Source organism: Psammomys obesus, unplaced genomic scaffold (assembly GCF_907164565.1).
Source record: "Psammomys obesus unplaced genomic scaffold, mPsaObe1.curated_primary_1811, whole genome shotgun sequence".
NCBI lineage: Eukaryota > Metazoa > Chordata > Mammalia > Rodentia > Muridae > Psammomys > Psammomys obesus.
Genome location: NW_026591872.1, coordinates 12,893,937 through 12,911,574, shown reverse-complemented (window position 1 = coordinate 12,911,574; position 17,638 = coordinate 12,893,937). Strand labels below are relative to the sequence as shown.

Below are 17,638 nucleotides of genomic sequence, written 5' to 3'. Positions count from 1 at the left end.
TCTCTGCCTATATAATGCAGAGGTTGTTTTATGCTCATCAAGTTCTAAATGAGCTGTTGCCTGTCCCATAGAAGATCAACCTCGACAGACCCTAAACAAGTTAAGGAAGGCAACAGTGGTCAAATACAAACAGGTGTACAAGAGCTACATAGAAAAGGTATGTCATGTCCAATGGGCAAGATCACGAACATAGACTATTGTAGCCAGGAATACCTGGATTATCTCCTACGAAGGCAGTGAGGAATCATCTACAGCAGAGTATACAGGTCAAGTATACCTCATACCCAACCCAAACATTCTAGGTATCCTTAATTGATAAAAAAGGGTTTGAGACATCACTAAACCTTTCTAGCTAGCTGGCTAGTGAGCTATTTGTTTCTCTTTTTAGAATGGGAGTTTTCCAACATATCAAAAGATAGAGAAAACATTGTAATGAATCTCAATTCTGCTGGTTTTATCTAAGTATTCTTACATCTGCTTCTTCTTTGAGCCTAGATCCCACCTCATGGAAATGGGTAGGTGACTCTATTGCAGGACTGCTATCTCTCTGTTTACAAACCACCTTGTTCAACATTAAAACTTCAGAATGTGTGCTACTCTCATTTATGAGGTCAGAACACATCCATTCTCCTTGGCTGTTGACTTCAGAGATTCCAATTCTATCTCCACCCAAAGCAGAGAAAGATCCACTTCTACTCAATCTCTCAGCTATTCTCTCCCTAACAAAATTCCACTGGATTCCTCTGGAGTTTAGGCTACAAGGTCGTGCATGGCCCTTGGGACCTACCTTCCTCATGACCATCGGCTCGTTTTCCTGGAGGCTGGGACTCTGGCTTTGTTGGCTTCCGGTGCTTGTGCTTTCCCCTGACTCCATTGTGCTCTTTTCCTGAATCTGAAGCCCCTCTGGGGCTTTTCTTGGTGGGTTCCTGGGTATCTCCAGGCAGTTTCCAACACTATGAAAAGGAAGAATGAATCAGATCTGAGGTCAGTTTTGCTTCTTAAGAATGTTCTCCAACAGGAGACTGGGGGAATGTCAAAACAATACCTGACCCAACCTGAGACCCACCCCATGGTAGAGAGCCAACCCCTGACACTACTAACGATACTCTGCTACGCTCACAGACAAGAGCCTAGCATAGCTGTCCTCTGAAAGTCTACACCCAGCAGCAGAACAAAACAGATGCTGAGATTCACAGTCAAACATTGGGCAAAGTGTAGGGAGTCTTGTGGGAAAGTGGGGGGAAAGATAGAAGGACCTGGAGGTAACAGGAGCTCTACAAGAAGACCAACAGAGCCAACTAACCAGGGCCCAGAGGGGCTTCCTGAGACTGAAGCATCAACCAAAGACCACACATAGATTGGACCCAGGCCCCATACAAACATGTAGCAGATGGGCAGCTCAGGCTTCTAGTAATGGGAGTAGGGGCTGCCTTTGACATGGACTCACTTACTAGCTTTTGATCACTCCCCCTAATAGGACTGCCTTACCAGGCCTCAGGAAAAGAGGACATGTTCAGTCCTTATAAACTGGGGTGGGGGTATAGGAAGGCTCCCCTCTTCTGAGGAATAGGGGAGGAATGATGAGGGGACGAGGGAGGGAGGGGGATGGAAGGAGAGGAGGAGGGGAATACAAGTGGAATGTAAAGTGAATAAATAAATTAATTTAATAAAAATAAAGAACACTTTCCATTCTTAGGAAGGGTCAAGTCATAGGCTTTTGCCCACACATGGAAATGAACTGCCAGAGTCAGGACTAGGAGCATGTGTGTCATAGTGTTATAGAACATGATGGGCTATAAAGGCTCTCTTGGATTGATTCATGTGCCCTTGCTGGTCCTTCAGGCATCCACAACATTTTAAAGAGGTCTACAGAATATGTATGCAAGGACCTTCAGCACATACACGCACATCCCAAGTTTTTTTTTCAGAGGTCCAAAATTTGGCCCCATACTCTGCATATCCAAACACAGGTAGAGATATGCACTGAACAAAAATGCCTTTTCTGAAAGTTAGATAGCTACATGGTTCAAACAATTTCATTGTGAATAGCATTGCTATTAATTGACAATAATTCTGAGAACAAGCAAGTCAAGAAAAACTTCTTTCATGTGCCAGTTAATGCCAGAAAATGGATTCAACTGCAGCAAGAAGAGGAACATTATATAGGAAGTACAATTTGCACCTCCCTATGAACACAATGGACAGGGCCAGGCCTGGTATACCATTCACGGTTAGTCTGGTGTATATTAAAGGATGCTTTATACTCTGTAGCACTTTGAAGGGTACCATTTGCTTTATCACAACAACCACCTCACCAAACGGATGAAAAAGACTCAACTAAGAGGTCAACTGACTTTTTCTGGGCCACACACAGTGTAGGGTACACACTAAATCAAGGTATGCCACTTACCAGGCCACCCTGCAAGGTAGCTCATTTACATCTGCAATAAGAAAGATGGAGCTGGGACTAAGCCCCTTAGTTTAGTTCCTGGTGTTCCTGGTCCCTCTATCTGGGCCTCTTCTCATCAGCTTTCAGTACTCTCCTTCCATATTTGCTGCCTCTTTATCAAGCGTTTCTGCTCAGTCATATTCTCACCGACTGTTGTATTATCAGCTTAGATATTGTAGGAACTCTGCCCCCAAAGCCACAGATTTTCTCCAGCTTTGAGGTTTCTCTATGCCATGAAATAAGAAGGTAAGGTAAGGTAGGTGTTTTTAGTACTGTGGATCTGGGGAAAATGAAATTAGGTTTTAAGAAGACAGGAAGAGTTAAATATACCCAAAGGCAGCTGGGCATGGTGGCATACATGTTTAATCCCAGCACTGAGGAGGCAGAGGCAGGTGGATCTCCATGAGTTCAAGGCTAGCCTGGTCTACAAAGTGAGTTCCAGGACAGTCAGAGTTACACAGAGAAACCCTGTCTCAAAAATACAATAAAAAAAAATATCCTACTTGATATATATCAGCTGGGATGGATTGACAAGCCCCTAGCACAGCATGCCATTGGGCAGATCTGTGTTTTGTTTTGTTTTTCCTAGAGAGCTAAGGATGGACCTGCCCTAAAGGTAGGGAGCATCACACCATAGGCTCAGGGCCCAGATGGATAAGGGAAAATTGATGGGATGGGGAGGTAGTTAAGTAGGTCAAGTACTTGCTACAAGAACATGAGGACCTAAGATTCATCACCAGAAAAATAGTCAAGTGTGGTAGTGCATGCTTTTAATCTCAGCACTGAGGAGACAGAGCTAAGTGGATCCCTCTAGTCTAACTGATGAGCTCCTGTTTCCAGAGGAAGACCCTGTCTCAAAAACACAAAGTGGATAGATATGAGGAATCACACCCAAGACTGACCTCTGGCTTGCACAGGTACCTGTATACATGAACACCCACACACATGAGCACACACAAACACAAAGTAGGAAAACGAGAGCCCAGACTACAGACATGCATTCATTCATATTCATTCTCTTTCTGTGTTCCTTCCCTCACTCCTTCCCTTCTGGTTGCCATGAGCCGCTATTCTGCCCTACTATCTTCTTCCCACTAAGAGAGACTATATCTCTGAGTCCGTGAGCCAAAACAAACCATTCCTCTCTCACTGTTTTCTCAAATACTTAGTCACTGGGATGGAAGACTACTACATGTGTTTTCCTGTAGTCACATCTAAATCCCCTTCCAGTAGGGTGATCAATCTCTAGTTCCAGCAAAACAGGATGGCAGCTATTTAACTGATGAAGATTTGAGGGGAAAAAAAACAACCTCACTTCTCCAGGCACAGGGAGTACCCATTACCCATCAGATTCTCACCCTCTGCTCACTTAGCAGAGAACTAAGCTGAATAAAAATCAAGTTACTGCCAGTTCCTATGAACCAAAGTGTTAGAAAAAAACAAAAAAACTAGGGAGAAAAGAGAAAGATAAAGTTGACTCCTTAAAATCTGACCTTCACATACATCAACAAAAACTATTCTAAGGCTGGGGAAATAAGGTTAAATGCACATAAATTTGAACATGCCCTCTTTAGAGTAGAGATCATTAACTTTTGCTACCTAAGGTAGACAAAAAAAAAAAAGTAAAACCGAACATCTAGAAGAGATTTCAGTTTGTATCATCTGCCAGGGCAAGAGTGAAAGTAAAAATACATGATGCACTCCAACCACATGAGAAGTTGAGAGGATGAAGAAATCAAGATTGGTGTTTGGGCCCAGCATGGTGGTGCACGCCTCTAATCCCTGCACTTGGGGAAGCAGAGGCAGGTGGATCTCTGTGAATTTGAGGCCAGCTTGGACTACAAATCAAGTCCAGGGCAGCCAAGGATAGAAAAAAAAAAACTGTCTTGAAAAACCACCACCATTACCACCAACAAAAAGATCAGTGTTTGGGTTAACAGAGTTTTGAAATGTTTCAAAGGACAAGATTAAAATATAGCCAGCATCAAATGAAACATAATTTTTTGGCAGGCAAGATGGATTAGGAGGTAAAGGTGCTTGCTGCTACATGTGACAATCTGAGTTTGATCCTTGGTACCCACACAGAAGAAACGGAACTGCTGAAAACTGTTCTCTGATCTCCCAAAGATGCTGTAGCACACATGTACCATACACATACACATGAGCACAGAGAGTAAACATACATGTAATAAAAAAAATTGAAAGAAAAATAATTCAAGCAAGTTAACAGGAGCTTATTCTGCCTCTTGGCCATCCCCAGAAATGGGCTGTTTTGAATTAACTCCTCATCTCAGCCTGTCACATGTTTCTGAAGAAAATGGGACCTAATAATAACACTTAGATTAGTTGGTATCCATAGGAAAAAGAACGGGAAATGCTGGTTGCCTTCTCCTTCTCCTGTAACTTTATTTCTGCTCCCCACATTTCTCAGTTGGCCTACTGAACTAGTCATCTCATACAGGAAGGGCTATGCCTACTTGTCATTAAGTCAACATCATAAGACATAGCTTCATGAGGGCAGGGGCCATTCTGTTTGTGATACTAAAAACAAAAGCAGCCACTAACAGGGACTGAGCACTTAATTATGTGCCAAATGATATTTTAAGCACTTGTATGCCATCTAATTAATTGTAACAGCTTTACTGAGCTAAGCTGCAACAATTCACTAACATACATACAATGCAACTGTTTTCAGCATAAACACAGAATTGTGGAACTATCACCATTTACCTAGTATAAAAATTTTCTCCCCACTCTGAATGGAAACCCTATTCCCATTAATTGGTTTACTCAACAAATCTCCAATCCTTCCCAGCCCTAGGCAATTATCAGGCAACTTCTTATCCCTGTTAATTTGCTTGTTCTCGATATTTCATATCAACATCTCATTTAATCTTTCCAACAACCCTCTAACTAAGTACAATTATTTGTCTCACTGCAGAGATGAAGGAACTGAGGGTAACAGAGATTAAGTAGCACCCTTAATCAATGTCACAGAGTTAGGAAGAAGTGGGGGCAAAAATGACCCTATCCTTTCCTCCCTGGGTCCCAAATGGCCAAGGCCAGTAGTCAGTCATCTTTAAAGAACCAGGAAAAACTGCTCCTTGGGGAAGAGCCTGTGATTAAGTGATTTCCTTCACCAATACTTTCTCCTGCCTTCCAACCTTATTTTGAATAATGGCTTCCCTGGTCCCAAGGATGAAATAAGTTCCTCTATCCTATGGAATGAGCTAGGCCTTTCCAGGTGAAAATATCATATACAGAGAACACGAGTTAAAAAGGGAAAACCTCCCAGTCATCAGCTCTTCTCACACAGCTAAGCTGCTCAAGAACACTATCTGGGACTGGGGAGAGAGAGGGTCAAATGCAGCAGAGACCCACAAGTGAAGCAGAGCCTTGGGAGTTCTAGGTCAGGCACTGGCACTCACCTTGGACCCCAGGGAACTCCGGACCATGGGCTTCTCATGTGGCTGTGGTGGCAGCTGTGGTTCTTCCTCAATTTCCTTTTCTTTGTTACACTTCACCTTTTTGGGTGGCAGAGATTCTGTCTCTTCATCTGGCTGCCAACTGTTCTTGCAAGTAAAGACCCCAACGCTTTCCCGCTTCACTCGAGCTTGCCCAGCTTTAGCCCGAACTTCAGCCTGGCCCCTCTGGGGAGCTGCTGGGAGACCATCAGCCCGGAAACAGTTAGCTAAATTGAAGACCACATCACCATCCATTTTCTCCATTTTCACCCGCCCCAGATCCACCTGACTTCCAAGCTGCGAAAGGTCTGTGCTGGGACCCCTCTTACTGCTTGGAACCACATCTAAAATGAGTTCCTTAGAGTGGCTGTCATGAGGTAGCAAAGGCAGCTCAGGCATCTTGCACAAGTTCTGGGAGGTGGCCAGGACCAGCTCATGGGACATATAGGTAGCCAGCACTTGGTTTTTAGGCTTTGCGTCTCCTGCCAGCTTCAAGCCACAGGCAGCCTGGGCGCCTTCCATCTTAGGAGAACTATCAGAGCAGAGGTGGCTCTCAGATTCCTCAGATCCCTGATTTACTCCAATGTCCCCACTGCTAGGCTGAACAGACAGTGCCAGAGTCCCTGTCTGAGGGCTGAGAGTCAAGAGGACAGGGCTGACTTGTTCTTCATAAGGCTTGGCAGCAATTCGGCAAGTTTTCTTCTTTGTGACGACATCCTGCTCTGGAGCAAAGGGGCCTCCAGGTCGTGGCTGCCCCTCAGGAAGGCCATGAACAGCTTCACTGGAACCAAGGGATGACACACCAGAAAACTCAGAAACAATGCTGGTGGGTCTGATAGGCACCCCCTGACTGGGGGTTAGTTGCCTGGCACTAGAAATGCCAATAGAAAGCAGGGATGCTTGGTGGTATGGTGACCAGCCAACAGGCAGGACCTGGGTGCTAGTGGATTTCCCATTGATGGAACACCGTGGGTACATATTTGCGAGCCCTGTAGGTTTCCATAAAGACAGTTCCTTGGTTTGGCAGCCGGGAAGCCCAGGGGCAATGCGGGCTGGGGTATAACGGGATTTGACTGTGCTTGGCTGTCCCTCAGCACCAGCCTGGCTGCCTTTCTTGCCACAAGTGGCACCAGTGTTCTTAGGCTCTCCTTGATCAATGATGGAGATAGGCTCCTGCTTAGGGAGATGACGAGGATCTCGGTTAAGGCCCAGGTTAGGGTCCTTGTTTAACAGCAGGGATGCAGGAACTGGGTTGGCCACTCCCACATATGTGCCAGGAATGGTGCTGATCAGAGCAGTTGAGTTTTTTACCCAGGTGCTTGGGTCTCCATTCCTTACCATCTCTGGAAAGACAACAAAAGGTGAAGACGTGGAGCCCAGGCAGGAAGTGACACTGCTGCCAGCAGCCTGGGTTGTGCGCTGAGACCTAGACAGGACTGTGGAAAGTAGGGCTTTGCTGCTGGTGTGCACAGGGGTCAACACAGGCATGGGAGGTGTTTTACGCTGGTTCGGCAATGGAAGCTTCTGGCGGTTGGACTTGGAAGAAAGGTCAAGAGGCATCTCGCTGCACTCAGGTGGAGAGGCCATCTCTCTCTCCAGCTGTGGAGGTGACTTGAGAGGAGAGAAGGTAACAGAAGTCCCTTCTGTTTGTTGCTCAGTGACACCTGGCATCTTGGAGGGGTGTGGTGGAACTGAGCTCCCACTGGGGGCTGGCAGCAAAGGCTGTGAAGTTGGAAGCACCTTGGCAGAAGCAGCGGTGAGGGAGGTATCTGCCAAAGGTCCAGGGACTCCATCAGGAGCAGGCTGGCTGTTAGTGCTGCTGGATGGGGAAGTACAGGAGAGCCTGTTCACCTCTAAAGAGACCAACTTTGAATCTGAAGCCAAAGGTCGGGCCACAGAAAATGCACATGGATAAGAGCGGAGCTCTGGGGAGGCCAGCACACCTGGGAGACACCTATCCTGCAGGTAAGATGGCAGGACTGGGAGTGTGAGCGTGGAAGAGACTCCCAGAGTGGTTGGCAGTGTAGCCACACTGAGTGGCTGGCCACAACTTGGAGGTGGGATGTATACCAGTGGCTGGTTAGGAGTCAGCACTGTCCCTGGCTGAAAAGACAGAGGGACTTTTTGCATAGCTGGTGCCTGAGCTGCAGGAAAACACACTCGACTCAAACTGAAGGAGGCTGGAATGGGTGCTGAGGTGGGGATGGCAGCTGGTGTGGCAGCCGGCATGGGCGTGGGGGCTGGAGTAAAGATTGGGGCTGGGGTGGGTGCAGGCACCGGTGTTGGAGCAAAGGCAGGAATAAGGGTGGGGGTAGAGGGTGGGCCAGAGGATGGGGTTGGAGTGGGCATTGGCACAGATGGAGGGGCAGGAGCTGCTGGAGGCGTGGATGCTGGCATGGGAGCTAGAACTGGAGTTGGGACAGAAGCAAGGACCAAAGTGGGAGCCGAAGGAGGCACAGGAGCCTGGATCAGAGCCAAGGGAGGTGCAGAAACAGAGACTGTGAGAGGAGTAGGAGCAGGAGCCGACAGTGGCAATGGGACTGAGTGGGGAGTAGACACTGGCACAGGCACCAAGACAGAGGCTGACACAGAGAGAGGGTTTGAATCAGAGATGAGAGTAGGCACCGAGGGGGGTGCTGGAGCTAGAGCGGGCACTGGTGCTAAGGGAGGAGAAGGAGCTGAAGCTGAAGCTGATGTGGCAACTTGGACTGGAACTAGTCCTGAGTGGGGCGCTGGGGCTGGGACAGAGAGGGGAACTTGGAATGGATCGGGAACTGATGGGGTCACAGAGGTCGACCCAGGGGTAGGAGGGCAGATAGGTGCTGGCAGCTGACTAAAGTTAGTGGTAACTAGAGGCAGGGTTCCCTCCACAGGGACTCCAGTTCCCAGAGTTGCCAAAATGAAAGTATTCTTCTCCCCAACACTGTGCCGAGATTCCAAAGCCTTTACCCCGGCTGGCGAGCAGTCAACCTGTTTGCTCATTTGGGTGCTTAGGGGAGTCCAGGAGCAGTTGGCCCTACTGTGGCTGGCCTCAGTGCTATCAGGAGTGGGTAGCTTAAGCCCGTCTCCTGGGCTGCTCAGTGGCACCAGGAGGCCCTCGGACTCTGCTGTATTCCCAACATAGTCCATTTTTGGCTGGGGATCATCAGGCTGATCTTCTGACCTGTGCCCAAGTTTTTCTGTTGTGCTGCCATTTGGGTTTGCCCCCCCCGGCACTGCTGCCACTTCCAACTGCTGTGAGCTCCACCTGCAATGACAGAATAGCATGCACATCTTAGCAAGGTACCTGCAGCTGATACAAGTATCCTGAGGCTCCTGAGAAGTAATTGCTGTGCAAAGTACAGGGTGTATGCACAGCAGTCTCTATCTCACCTAGAACTTCTGTCTTCTTGTTCCCATTCTCATGATGGCCAAACCAGCCACATGGCCCAAGAAGCTCACCCTTTGACAGGCATCATGTGACAACACACAGCTCCTTACCTTGGAAAAACTGCTGCTGACACAAAACTCCTGAGATCCAAAGTGCTGGCAGTCACCTGTCGTGGACTCCTCATCAGAAAGAGGTGCTCTTCTGGCAGGAAAGACACAACCAGAAAAGGGACATAAGGCTCAGACTTAGACCTCTGACACTTCCTCTAAAAGTTTCTGCTTGCCTGGATTCCCTCCTATTTCACTGGGAATGGCAGGGTAGTGGAGGGCTCAATGAGGCAAAGCAAGGCTTGGCAAGTTTCTGAATAGGAGCCTTGTCTGACTACAATTTGGGAGATGCTCATTCTTTCTAGTGTTCTCACAAAAAGTGTGGATGAGCCACACTTTAGCACCTTCTCCTTTTCACTGGAGCTAATCCATCAGGTTGACCATTCAATCCCGGATATACAGGGCACTGCCCAAATGGAAAGTGATGTGAACCTTAAGCCTCAAAGGCATGCAAATTAGTTTTATTTAAACTCCAATCTTGTTTCAAGTCTACATGGGAAGTGCCATATTAGGGTAAACCTCTTCCAAAGCAAATCATCACTCCCATTGTGTTTTCAAGTCTAGTCCAAATCTGAATCACCTGCTCATCTACAGGCTGGCATGTCTGAAGCTCACACACATTCACAGCGCATACAATGACACTGATTTGAGGCCGTGTGGTCACTGACACTAAGCAGCTCTTTAAAAATACTCCATTTAGCTGAGCATGTGTCATGTGTCTGTAATTTGAGTACTTCAGAGGTGGAGACAGGAAGGTAAAGAATTCAAAAGCCAGTTGGGCCACGGGAGAGCTCAATTCAAACGGCAACAAAAATGCAGTGGGTGTGGTGACACACATCTTTTTAAATCCTGGCACTCAGGAGGCAGAAGCAGGTGGACCTCTGAGTTCAAGACCAGCTTGGACTCTGATCTACATAAGGAATTTTAAGCCAGCAAGACTACACCTTAAGACTATGTCTTAATTTAAAAACAGCAAAACAAAACAAACAACCATTTTTTTTCTCCAAAGCAACATTTCTAAAGCTCTACCTGACTCCAGCCAGCATTTTCCCTTCTCACAGTACATGGAGAGCACCAGCCCTTCAGCCTCTCTGTACTACGACATTCTCCCCTCCCAAAGGGAGGCCCTGAAAGCCAGACTCCATGTTCATGTTGGTATGTGCTGTAAGTAAAGGCTTAAGTCCAGAAAGCGGGGTCTCAAAGAAGAAAAACTCAACTGTACCCCTGACCCCAACCCCCCCACCTGGTCAAAAAGAATCCTCTAAATTTCAGGGAAGAAAGTTCAAAAACATTATATTGGACAAAACAAACAAACAAAAGGACTGCTAAAGTAAAATCAGAGGATGAGTACCCACTCAAAGGTTGCTGCTTTAAGTGTGGCAAGAACACACTGGCCCTGTGCTAGGGAGCATGCCAATAGCACAGCCCCTGGGTGGGAGTGGCTGCAGAGGAGGTAGGGGTCAAAGAACAAAGCTGCAGCAAATTTTCTGGGTGGGCAAATCATAGGGCGGCTTGGCCTGCTTTGTTTAGGTTTGCCTGCCATCTCTGGAGCCCTGCCAGAGAACCAATACAGCCTCTGAAGAAAAGTCAGCCCCTGCCTCACCAACCACTCTAGTGTAAAGGATATTTGGGGTGCCTGCAGCCAACTCCAGCAAAGAGTATTACTCCCTCCCTCTGACTAAAACAGGGACTCCCAAATTGTACCTGGGGCAAAAGAAGCAAAAATGGCAATGGAGATCATAGCAGGCCTCTCCCCATCTTTACAGGGCTCCAGAAGGGGCTAATGAAGGGGGAAAGGCTTGTCCCCTTTAAAAAGCAGTTAGGGTGGCAGAAGTGGGAGGGTTCCACTGCTGGAAGTGACTGTTGGTAACAAACAGAACAATTGTAAGGCAAGGGCTTTAGAGGCAGTTGGAGGTCTTGAGAAAGGGGAGAGGGAGGGCCCCAGGGAAAGGGAAAAACACACTTTCACATCAACGCCTGAGAGACCAGAAAAGCAGGAGCTATAAGTACCCAGTCTTGGGCTGAAGAAGCATGTTTCAACTAGAATCACCACGGATGGTTTAGGGGGGAGGGCTTTGGTAGTGAGGGGAAATAGCAGTCTCTCCCTCCACAACTCCAGGTGGGAAGGTACCATTTGTTTACATTCTTTCCCCAACTGACCAAGCTCCCTCTCTGCTTGGTGCACTCCTCCTTGGGCAGAAATACTGCTTCCTTCCAAGTAGAAGCTACTTTCTTGCAACCCAGCAGTTACCAAGGAAGCCTAGAGCTAGGCAGAGAAACTGGTGGTGGCATAGAAGCAGCACTTCTGGCTACTCTAACCATGCCTTAAGCCTAACCACCAGCCCTCAAGCTCTGGGAAAATATGTGCGATGATGTTTCAGCTCTCCTGAGGGGATGCAAAGCTAAGCAAATATTTAAAAAATATTTTTACAATTCTGCTGAGAGGGGAGCCTGGGATCAGAAAGGCAGTGGTGGGGGCTGGGTCACCTGAGCAAGGTTATGGGGGAACAGGTAAGGGAGAAAACAGACCAAGAGGCTCCAATCAGGACTGGAAATCTGTCCCACTGTTTCTTCCCACAAGAAGAAAGCTGGTATGCTCAAAGCTTTGTTAAACTTAACTAAAATCAGCCCAAACCATTCTGGGCCGATTTCCTAATTATTAAAGATTAACACCTAGACCTGTCACACTCGAACTTTTCAGTTCCTGTTGGGCCTGGGACAGTGTCTAAGAGAAAGATCCAACCCAGAATACATGAGGCACCTTACCTACCATCCCCTGAGACTTTTTGTATTTGAAGTCCCACTGCTCCTTCAGGACCCCCCCCCCTTAATTCCAGCCAAGGACTTCCTCAAACAATCAAGGAAATATGGATATTGGCCCTTACTCCAACCTCCTAACCGTCTCTCTAGCCTGGACTCAGATGGCACTGTCCTCTGATATTCCCAAGGAAATGCATCATTCTTGCATCTAGACACCACGGGACCTGTTCCCACCACTCCATAGCACTCACCAGCAATGTACAAAGATGGACTACCAGTTTGCTCTTGTACTGAATAAATGCTTATTGAATGAAGAAATGACTTAATGCTAGAGGCAAGCTGATTTAGCTGGAGGTTTGATTGAAACTGATTGACCACCTGTAGTCAACAAAAAGGCTAAGCCTTCTATTCTATACTCCTTAACCATATTTGATGAAGCTGGACAGATTTTTACAACAGAATTTTAAGTTTATCTCTAAATACAGCTTTATATATTAAATTTGTAAGGTCTGTAAGTTGCAAGGATGGGGGAAGGTGGTTTTTACATAGAGTAAAGCTGAACCTGATGGCAATGCTTGTAAACAATATTTGGGAGGCTAACACAAGAAGATTTTCTTCCTGTGCAGCATAGCAAGACCCTGTCTCTGAAACGGGGTTGGGGCTGGGGTATGGAAAGATGGTTCAGCAGTTAAAAGCACTGGCAACTCTTCAAAGGACCTGAGTTTGATTCCCAATACCCACATGGGAGCGCACAAGTCCACTTCCAGGAGAGCTGATGCCCTCTTGTAGAGCTCTATGAGCACCAGGCATGCACATGAATACACATTAATATATATTAATATATATGAATACATAATACATATTATATATGTGTGTATATATATATGTATATATATGTATATATGTATATATGTATATATGTATATATATATATATATATATATATATATATATATATATATATATATATATATATATTACCAGGCATGGTATCTCACACATGACATCTTTGTATTTGGGCTGAAGCAGGCAGACTGGGTAACAGACAAAAAGAGACCCTGTCTCAAAAAAATAAAAACAAAAAACACAGAGGGTCAGATTACATTTTAGAAATCAGCTATAATGTGGTAGAAGGTAACTGCAGTAGAAGGTGACAAACAGTATACGGGATCAGAAAAGACAATGTTTAAAAGGTCATCTTAACCACTGGGCATATTTGGTAATTTAGCATTCCAAGAAAGGTCTGTGAAAAGAGAAAATCAGATTTCACATCTGTCTCCCTTCTTGGAAGGAATATAGGATGGCAATGAACCAAGGTAATTTGTCCACTGCTTTTTAATTTCATGGGTTAGCTCTGTTTTACTGAGACAGGGGCTAACTTATATAGCCAAGGCTAGCCTAAAACTTAATAGGTAGCCCAAGCTGGTCTAAAATCCCCAGTCCTCCTGCATTAGCCTCCTGAGTACTGAAACTATATATGTGAGGAACCACAGCTTGCTTGTACACTAGCTTCTTGAAGGCTCAGACCTAAAGCTCTACATCAGGTTGAACAACTTATGACTAGAACATCATGGCCAGTGCATACTTACAAGGCATGACTACCACCTTGCCTTGTCAAAGATCATCTCTTAGAATTACCTAAGAACAGACCTCATGAACAAAGGGAAATATTTTTTTCCTGCTATGTCCCAGAAAAATTTTGACTTATTTTCATTGGTTTTAATTTTTGTATTCTAAAATTAAATTCCTTTTCAAAGTCCATCTCTAACACATTCCCTTAGTATAGGGACCTTTAAGCTATCAGGTGCTAATGGACTGAGAAAATAAAAAGGTCTATTCTCCTAACCTTAATCTCAGACAAGTACACACTTCTCTAGTTAGGAACTAAAGAAAAAAACTCATTTAAAAACAAAACATAAAACATGAAGCTGAAGGTGTAGCTTTAGTAGATAACATGCTTAGCATTCATGATTCCCAGCATTCCATTCCTAGCACCCCTCCCACAAAAAATAGTATATAAAAACAAAGACAGTCATTTTTTTTCCCTTCAAAAGTGTCGACATTAGCTCCCCCAGAGTGTGAATATTTTTTAGATTTACTTGAGAAACTCCAGCTCTATTTTTTTTTTTTTTTTTTTACATTCACTCATTTGTTTTGGGTGTAGGGTAGCAGAGGTGTGTGCAAGGTCAGAGGACAACTTGTGGAAGTCAATTCTCTCCTTACACCTAGTGGGTTCTGGGCATCAAACTCAGTTCATCAGGCTTACAGTAAGCATCTTTACCCAGTGAAGCATCGTAAAAGACCTAAACTAGGCTCTTTTTTTTTTTTGTCCTTTTTGAAGACCTTAGATCTTAAATTGGAGGGAAAGGGTCAAGCATGGTGGCACACGCCTGTAATCCCAGAACTCAGGGAAGCAGAGGCAAGTGGATCTCTGTGAGTTTGAGGCTAGCCTGGACTACAGAGCGAGTCTAGGACAGCCAAGGCTACACAAAGAAACTCTGTCTTGAAAAACAAACAAACAATTAGAGTAAAGTCCTATCGAAATTCCTCTGATGTGTTTGAACTTATATAGTCAATGGATTAAAACATCTGCAAGCATGGTAGAACAATGCCTTTAAGTTTGAAAAGGCTTAATAACCACCATACAGAACAATTTGGCCAAGGGATATAAAAAGAAAATATAAACTCTGAAGGGCAATTGGATAATCACCATATGATGTAAAATCTTAAAAAGGCCTCTCTTGACCAACCAAATAACAGAAAACTGAAGCACCCACACACAAACCAGGAAGGCCTCACTAACTCTGAACTTTATACTAAAGCTATGGTCAGCAACTCATCTCCCTTTGATACTCCATAAGGTCTTCCTGACATATTTTTCTAGCTTCTTGATGCAGGTAGTACTGGCCCCCAGAATGTCAATGACCAGCTCCCACCCTAAAGCTATGTGATGAGACCAACTTTCTTCTAAGCCCTGGATAAGAACTGAAAATATCTTATATGAACTTTTGAGCACTAAGCTTTGACCTAAGAAATAGAAACTGCAAGCACCTGAGCTTTCCTTTCACTCCACAATCTGACAGTTCTTTATCACTAAACACATAATACTAGGTGGCAAAAATCCTACATTGGCTTCCTCATTTTCACTGGAACAGGGACAGCGAGAGTAGGTGACCCCCATGTTTTATGAAAATCAGAAACAAGTAAGAATCTTGTCCCCAGGTCCTAGCCCCAACCTGGGACTAGATACAGGTTACTGGATGCCACCTCTGAAACCTTACCTCTCCTCGTTGATGCCACACATGCGAATGCGGTCAGAACTGGTCCAGTTGTGCACGCTGCTGTAAAGCGGTGCTGTAGAGATCATGACAGCCACTCAACACCAGATAAGATCTGCTGTGGCCACTCCCCCTGGGGAAAGAGAAAACCAAAAAGTTAAAGCTGAGAACAAGCACAGCTGCTTTTACCATCTTTTACACTGAAACATTTAAATTAAGGTAATCATCGAATCAAAATGCTCACAGTGATCACTCTCACAAGCCAGCCTGCTATGGAAAACGAAGGTCCAAATAAGGAAAAGATTGCGCCAGCTTTCCAGGAATCCACATTTCAGGATGGAGATGAGGACACTGTCAATCACCCTGAGTGATTTTTAAATTATCTTCAAAGACACGTATATGTGAATGTCTGAGAAAATTCAATCTACGGCATACAGTTGAGGGACAGTGTATCTCTACATATATTTAGTGTAAGCAACTCCAGTTAGACTGCTATGCCCATACCTGAGCAACAAGTTCAGTGAAAGACAAATGGGGGTCTTCTTCCACTACTGCTCTATAATCTATGGGTATGTAAGGATCTGAGTGACATGGCCAAATTAAGCTCTCCAGAGGAAGCACACACTTTATTTTTAAGTCTTTCAGAAGTACTCTGCTCTGCTTCCAAGATGGTTACAATGTATCTATGTAAGATGTAAAAAGCTCCCTTCAAATTAGGTGCAATGATCTTTGTACTCTAGGCACAAGCAAATGAACAAAGGCAAGCCTCCATCAAGAACCACACGTTTCTGTCCTTATCCTTTCCTATGTGTCTGTCTGCCCCACCGTGGCTTACTAAACACTTCATGGGACGTTGTCTAGTCCTTGTATTGACAACCACCACACAGTCATTTCATCTTCGACAGGAAAAGGGATATCAAGGAAAACAGCTTCATTCCAGTGAGCCTGTTTTGTTGACCTATTAGCTAAACTCATCATTCACCAAAGTTCAACTGAACAGAACCCTACAGTGATCAGACTTTTCGGATGTTCTCTGTGTTCCAAAGAAGTCACAGTAAAGTACAGTCACATCAGAGATTTGCTCCACTTATCCTTTCAATTTTCACAAATTGTTCATACTCAACATAATTCACTTACTCAACAAACATTTATCCTAGGTACTAGAGATTCAACAACTAACAAAACCTGACAAACTCATACCTGCACAGTAGTTACATTCTAGAGGGGTGGTGACAAGGACAACAAGCATATTAAATAATTCTGTGTTATAGTACATTCCAAGCCACACAACACAAAATAAGGAGCATTGGGGACAATGTCAGGGAGTAGAGGAGGGGAGTGGCTATGATTCACAATAGGGTGATCAACATGGGCCTCACCAAGAGGAGAACATTTATTTCAACAACCTAAAGGACTAAGCCATGTTGATACCTAGAGGGAAGAACATTCCAGGCAGAGGAAAGACAAGTTCTCAAAGCAGAAGGAGGCTGCCTGCTCAGATCAAGTAAGGGGCAGGAGGTCACCATGGCTGGACTCAAGGACGTGGTAAAGAAAGAACAGCAGACAGGTATATACCCATCCTCTTTCTTGACTTCATCCTCACCCCATCTCTGTCCCAGCCAAGGGGTTCTGTTGCCCTCCTCCATTTTCTTTATACTTGTCCTCTCAAGCCACTCCTGGCTCAGTGGTGGCTGCCTTATCTGCATGTGGTCCTTTGGTTATCCACCCCAGAAACCTGGATGTGCACAGAAGGTGAGTCCCTCCTCTTTTTCTCATTTTTGCTCTCTCAATCTCCTTTTGCTCTCTTCCTCACTCTCAATTTTCTGATTGTTCTCTCAGATGTCTTGCACTCGCTCCCCCCTTTTTGAGAACTCTAAGCAGAGCCTCCCTCAATTTCCCTTCCTGCCTCTCTTCCCAGACTCCCTTATGTAATCTCTTCCTCCCCATTTCCATTTCCTCTTCGGTATCTCATTCTTCTCTTCCTCGTCCTCTTGCTTATTCTTCCAATCTTTCTCACCTTTCTGTCCCCCCTCGTATCTTTCTGCCTACCCCCCATTCTTCCTTCTGGGTCTTTCTGTGTGTCTCTTCACTGTGTATGGCACTCTTGCCCTCCATCTTTCTCAGCTCTCACAATTTTAACTTACCCCTAGATGAACTGGTGACTGTCACATCTACGTCTCTAGTCCTGACCTCTCTCCATAGGCCCAGAC

The 17,638-nt window shown here is 45.3% G+C and overlaps 1 protein-coding gene across 1 annotated transcript in view; it reads right to left on the bottom strand.

The window, feature by feature from the left end:
* Nucleotides 1–17,638, bottom strand: part of Bcorl1 (BCL6 corepressor like 1) — a 63,300-nt gene that overhangs the window by 27,789 nt on the left and 17,873 nt on the right. The window contains 5 exon segments of the mRNA XM_055612173.1: nucleotides 788–953; nucleotides 5,878–9,123; nucleotides 9,125–9,160; nucleotides 9,394–9,484; nucleotides 15,432–15,561. Of these exon segments, the coding sequence (XP_055468148.1) occupies nucleotides 788–953; nucleotides 5,878–9,123; nucleotides 9,125–9,160; nucleotides 9,394–9,484; nucleotides 15,432–15,517 (3,625 nt within the window). The 5' untranslated portion in view covers nucleotides 15,518–15,561.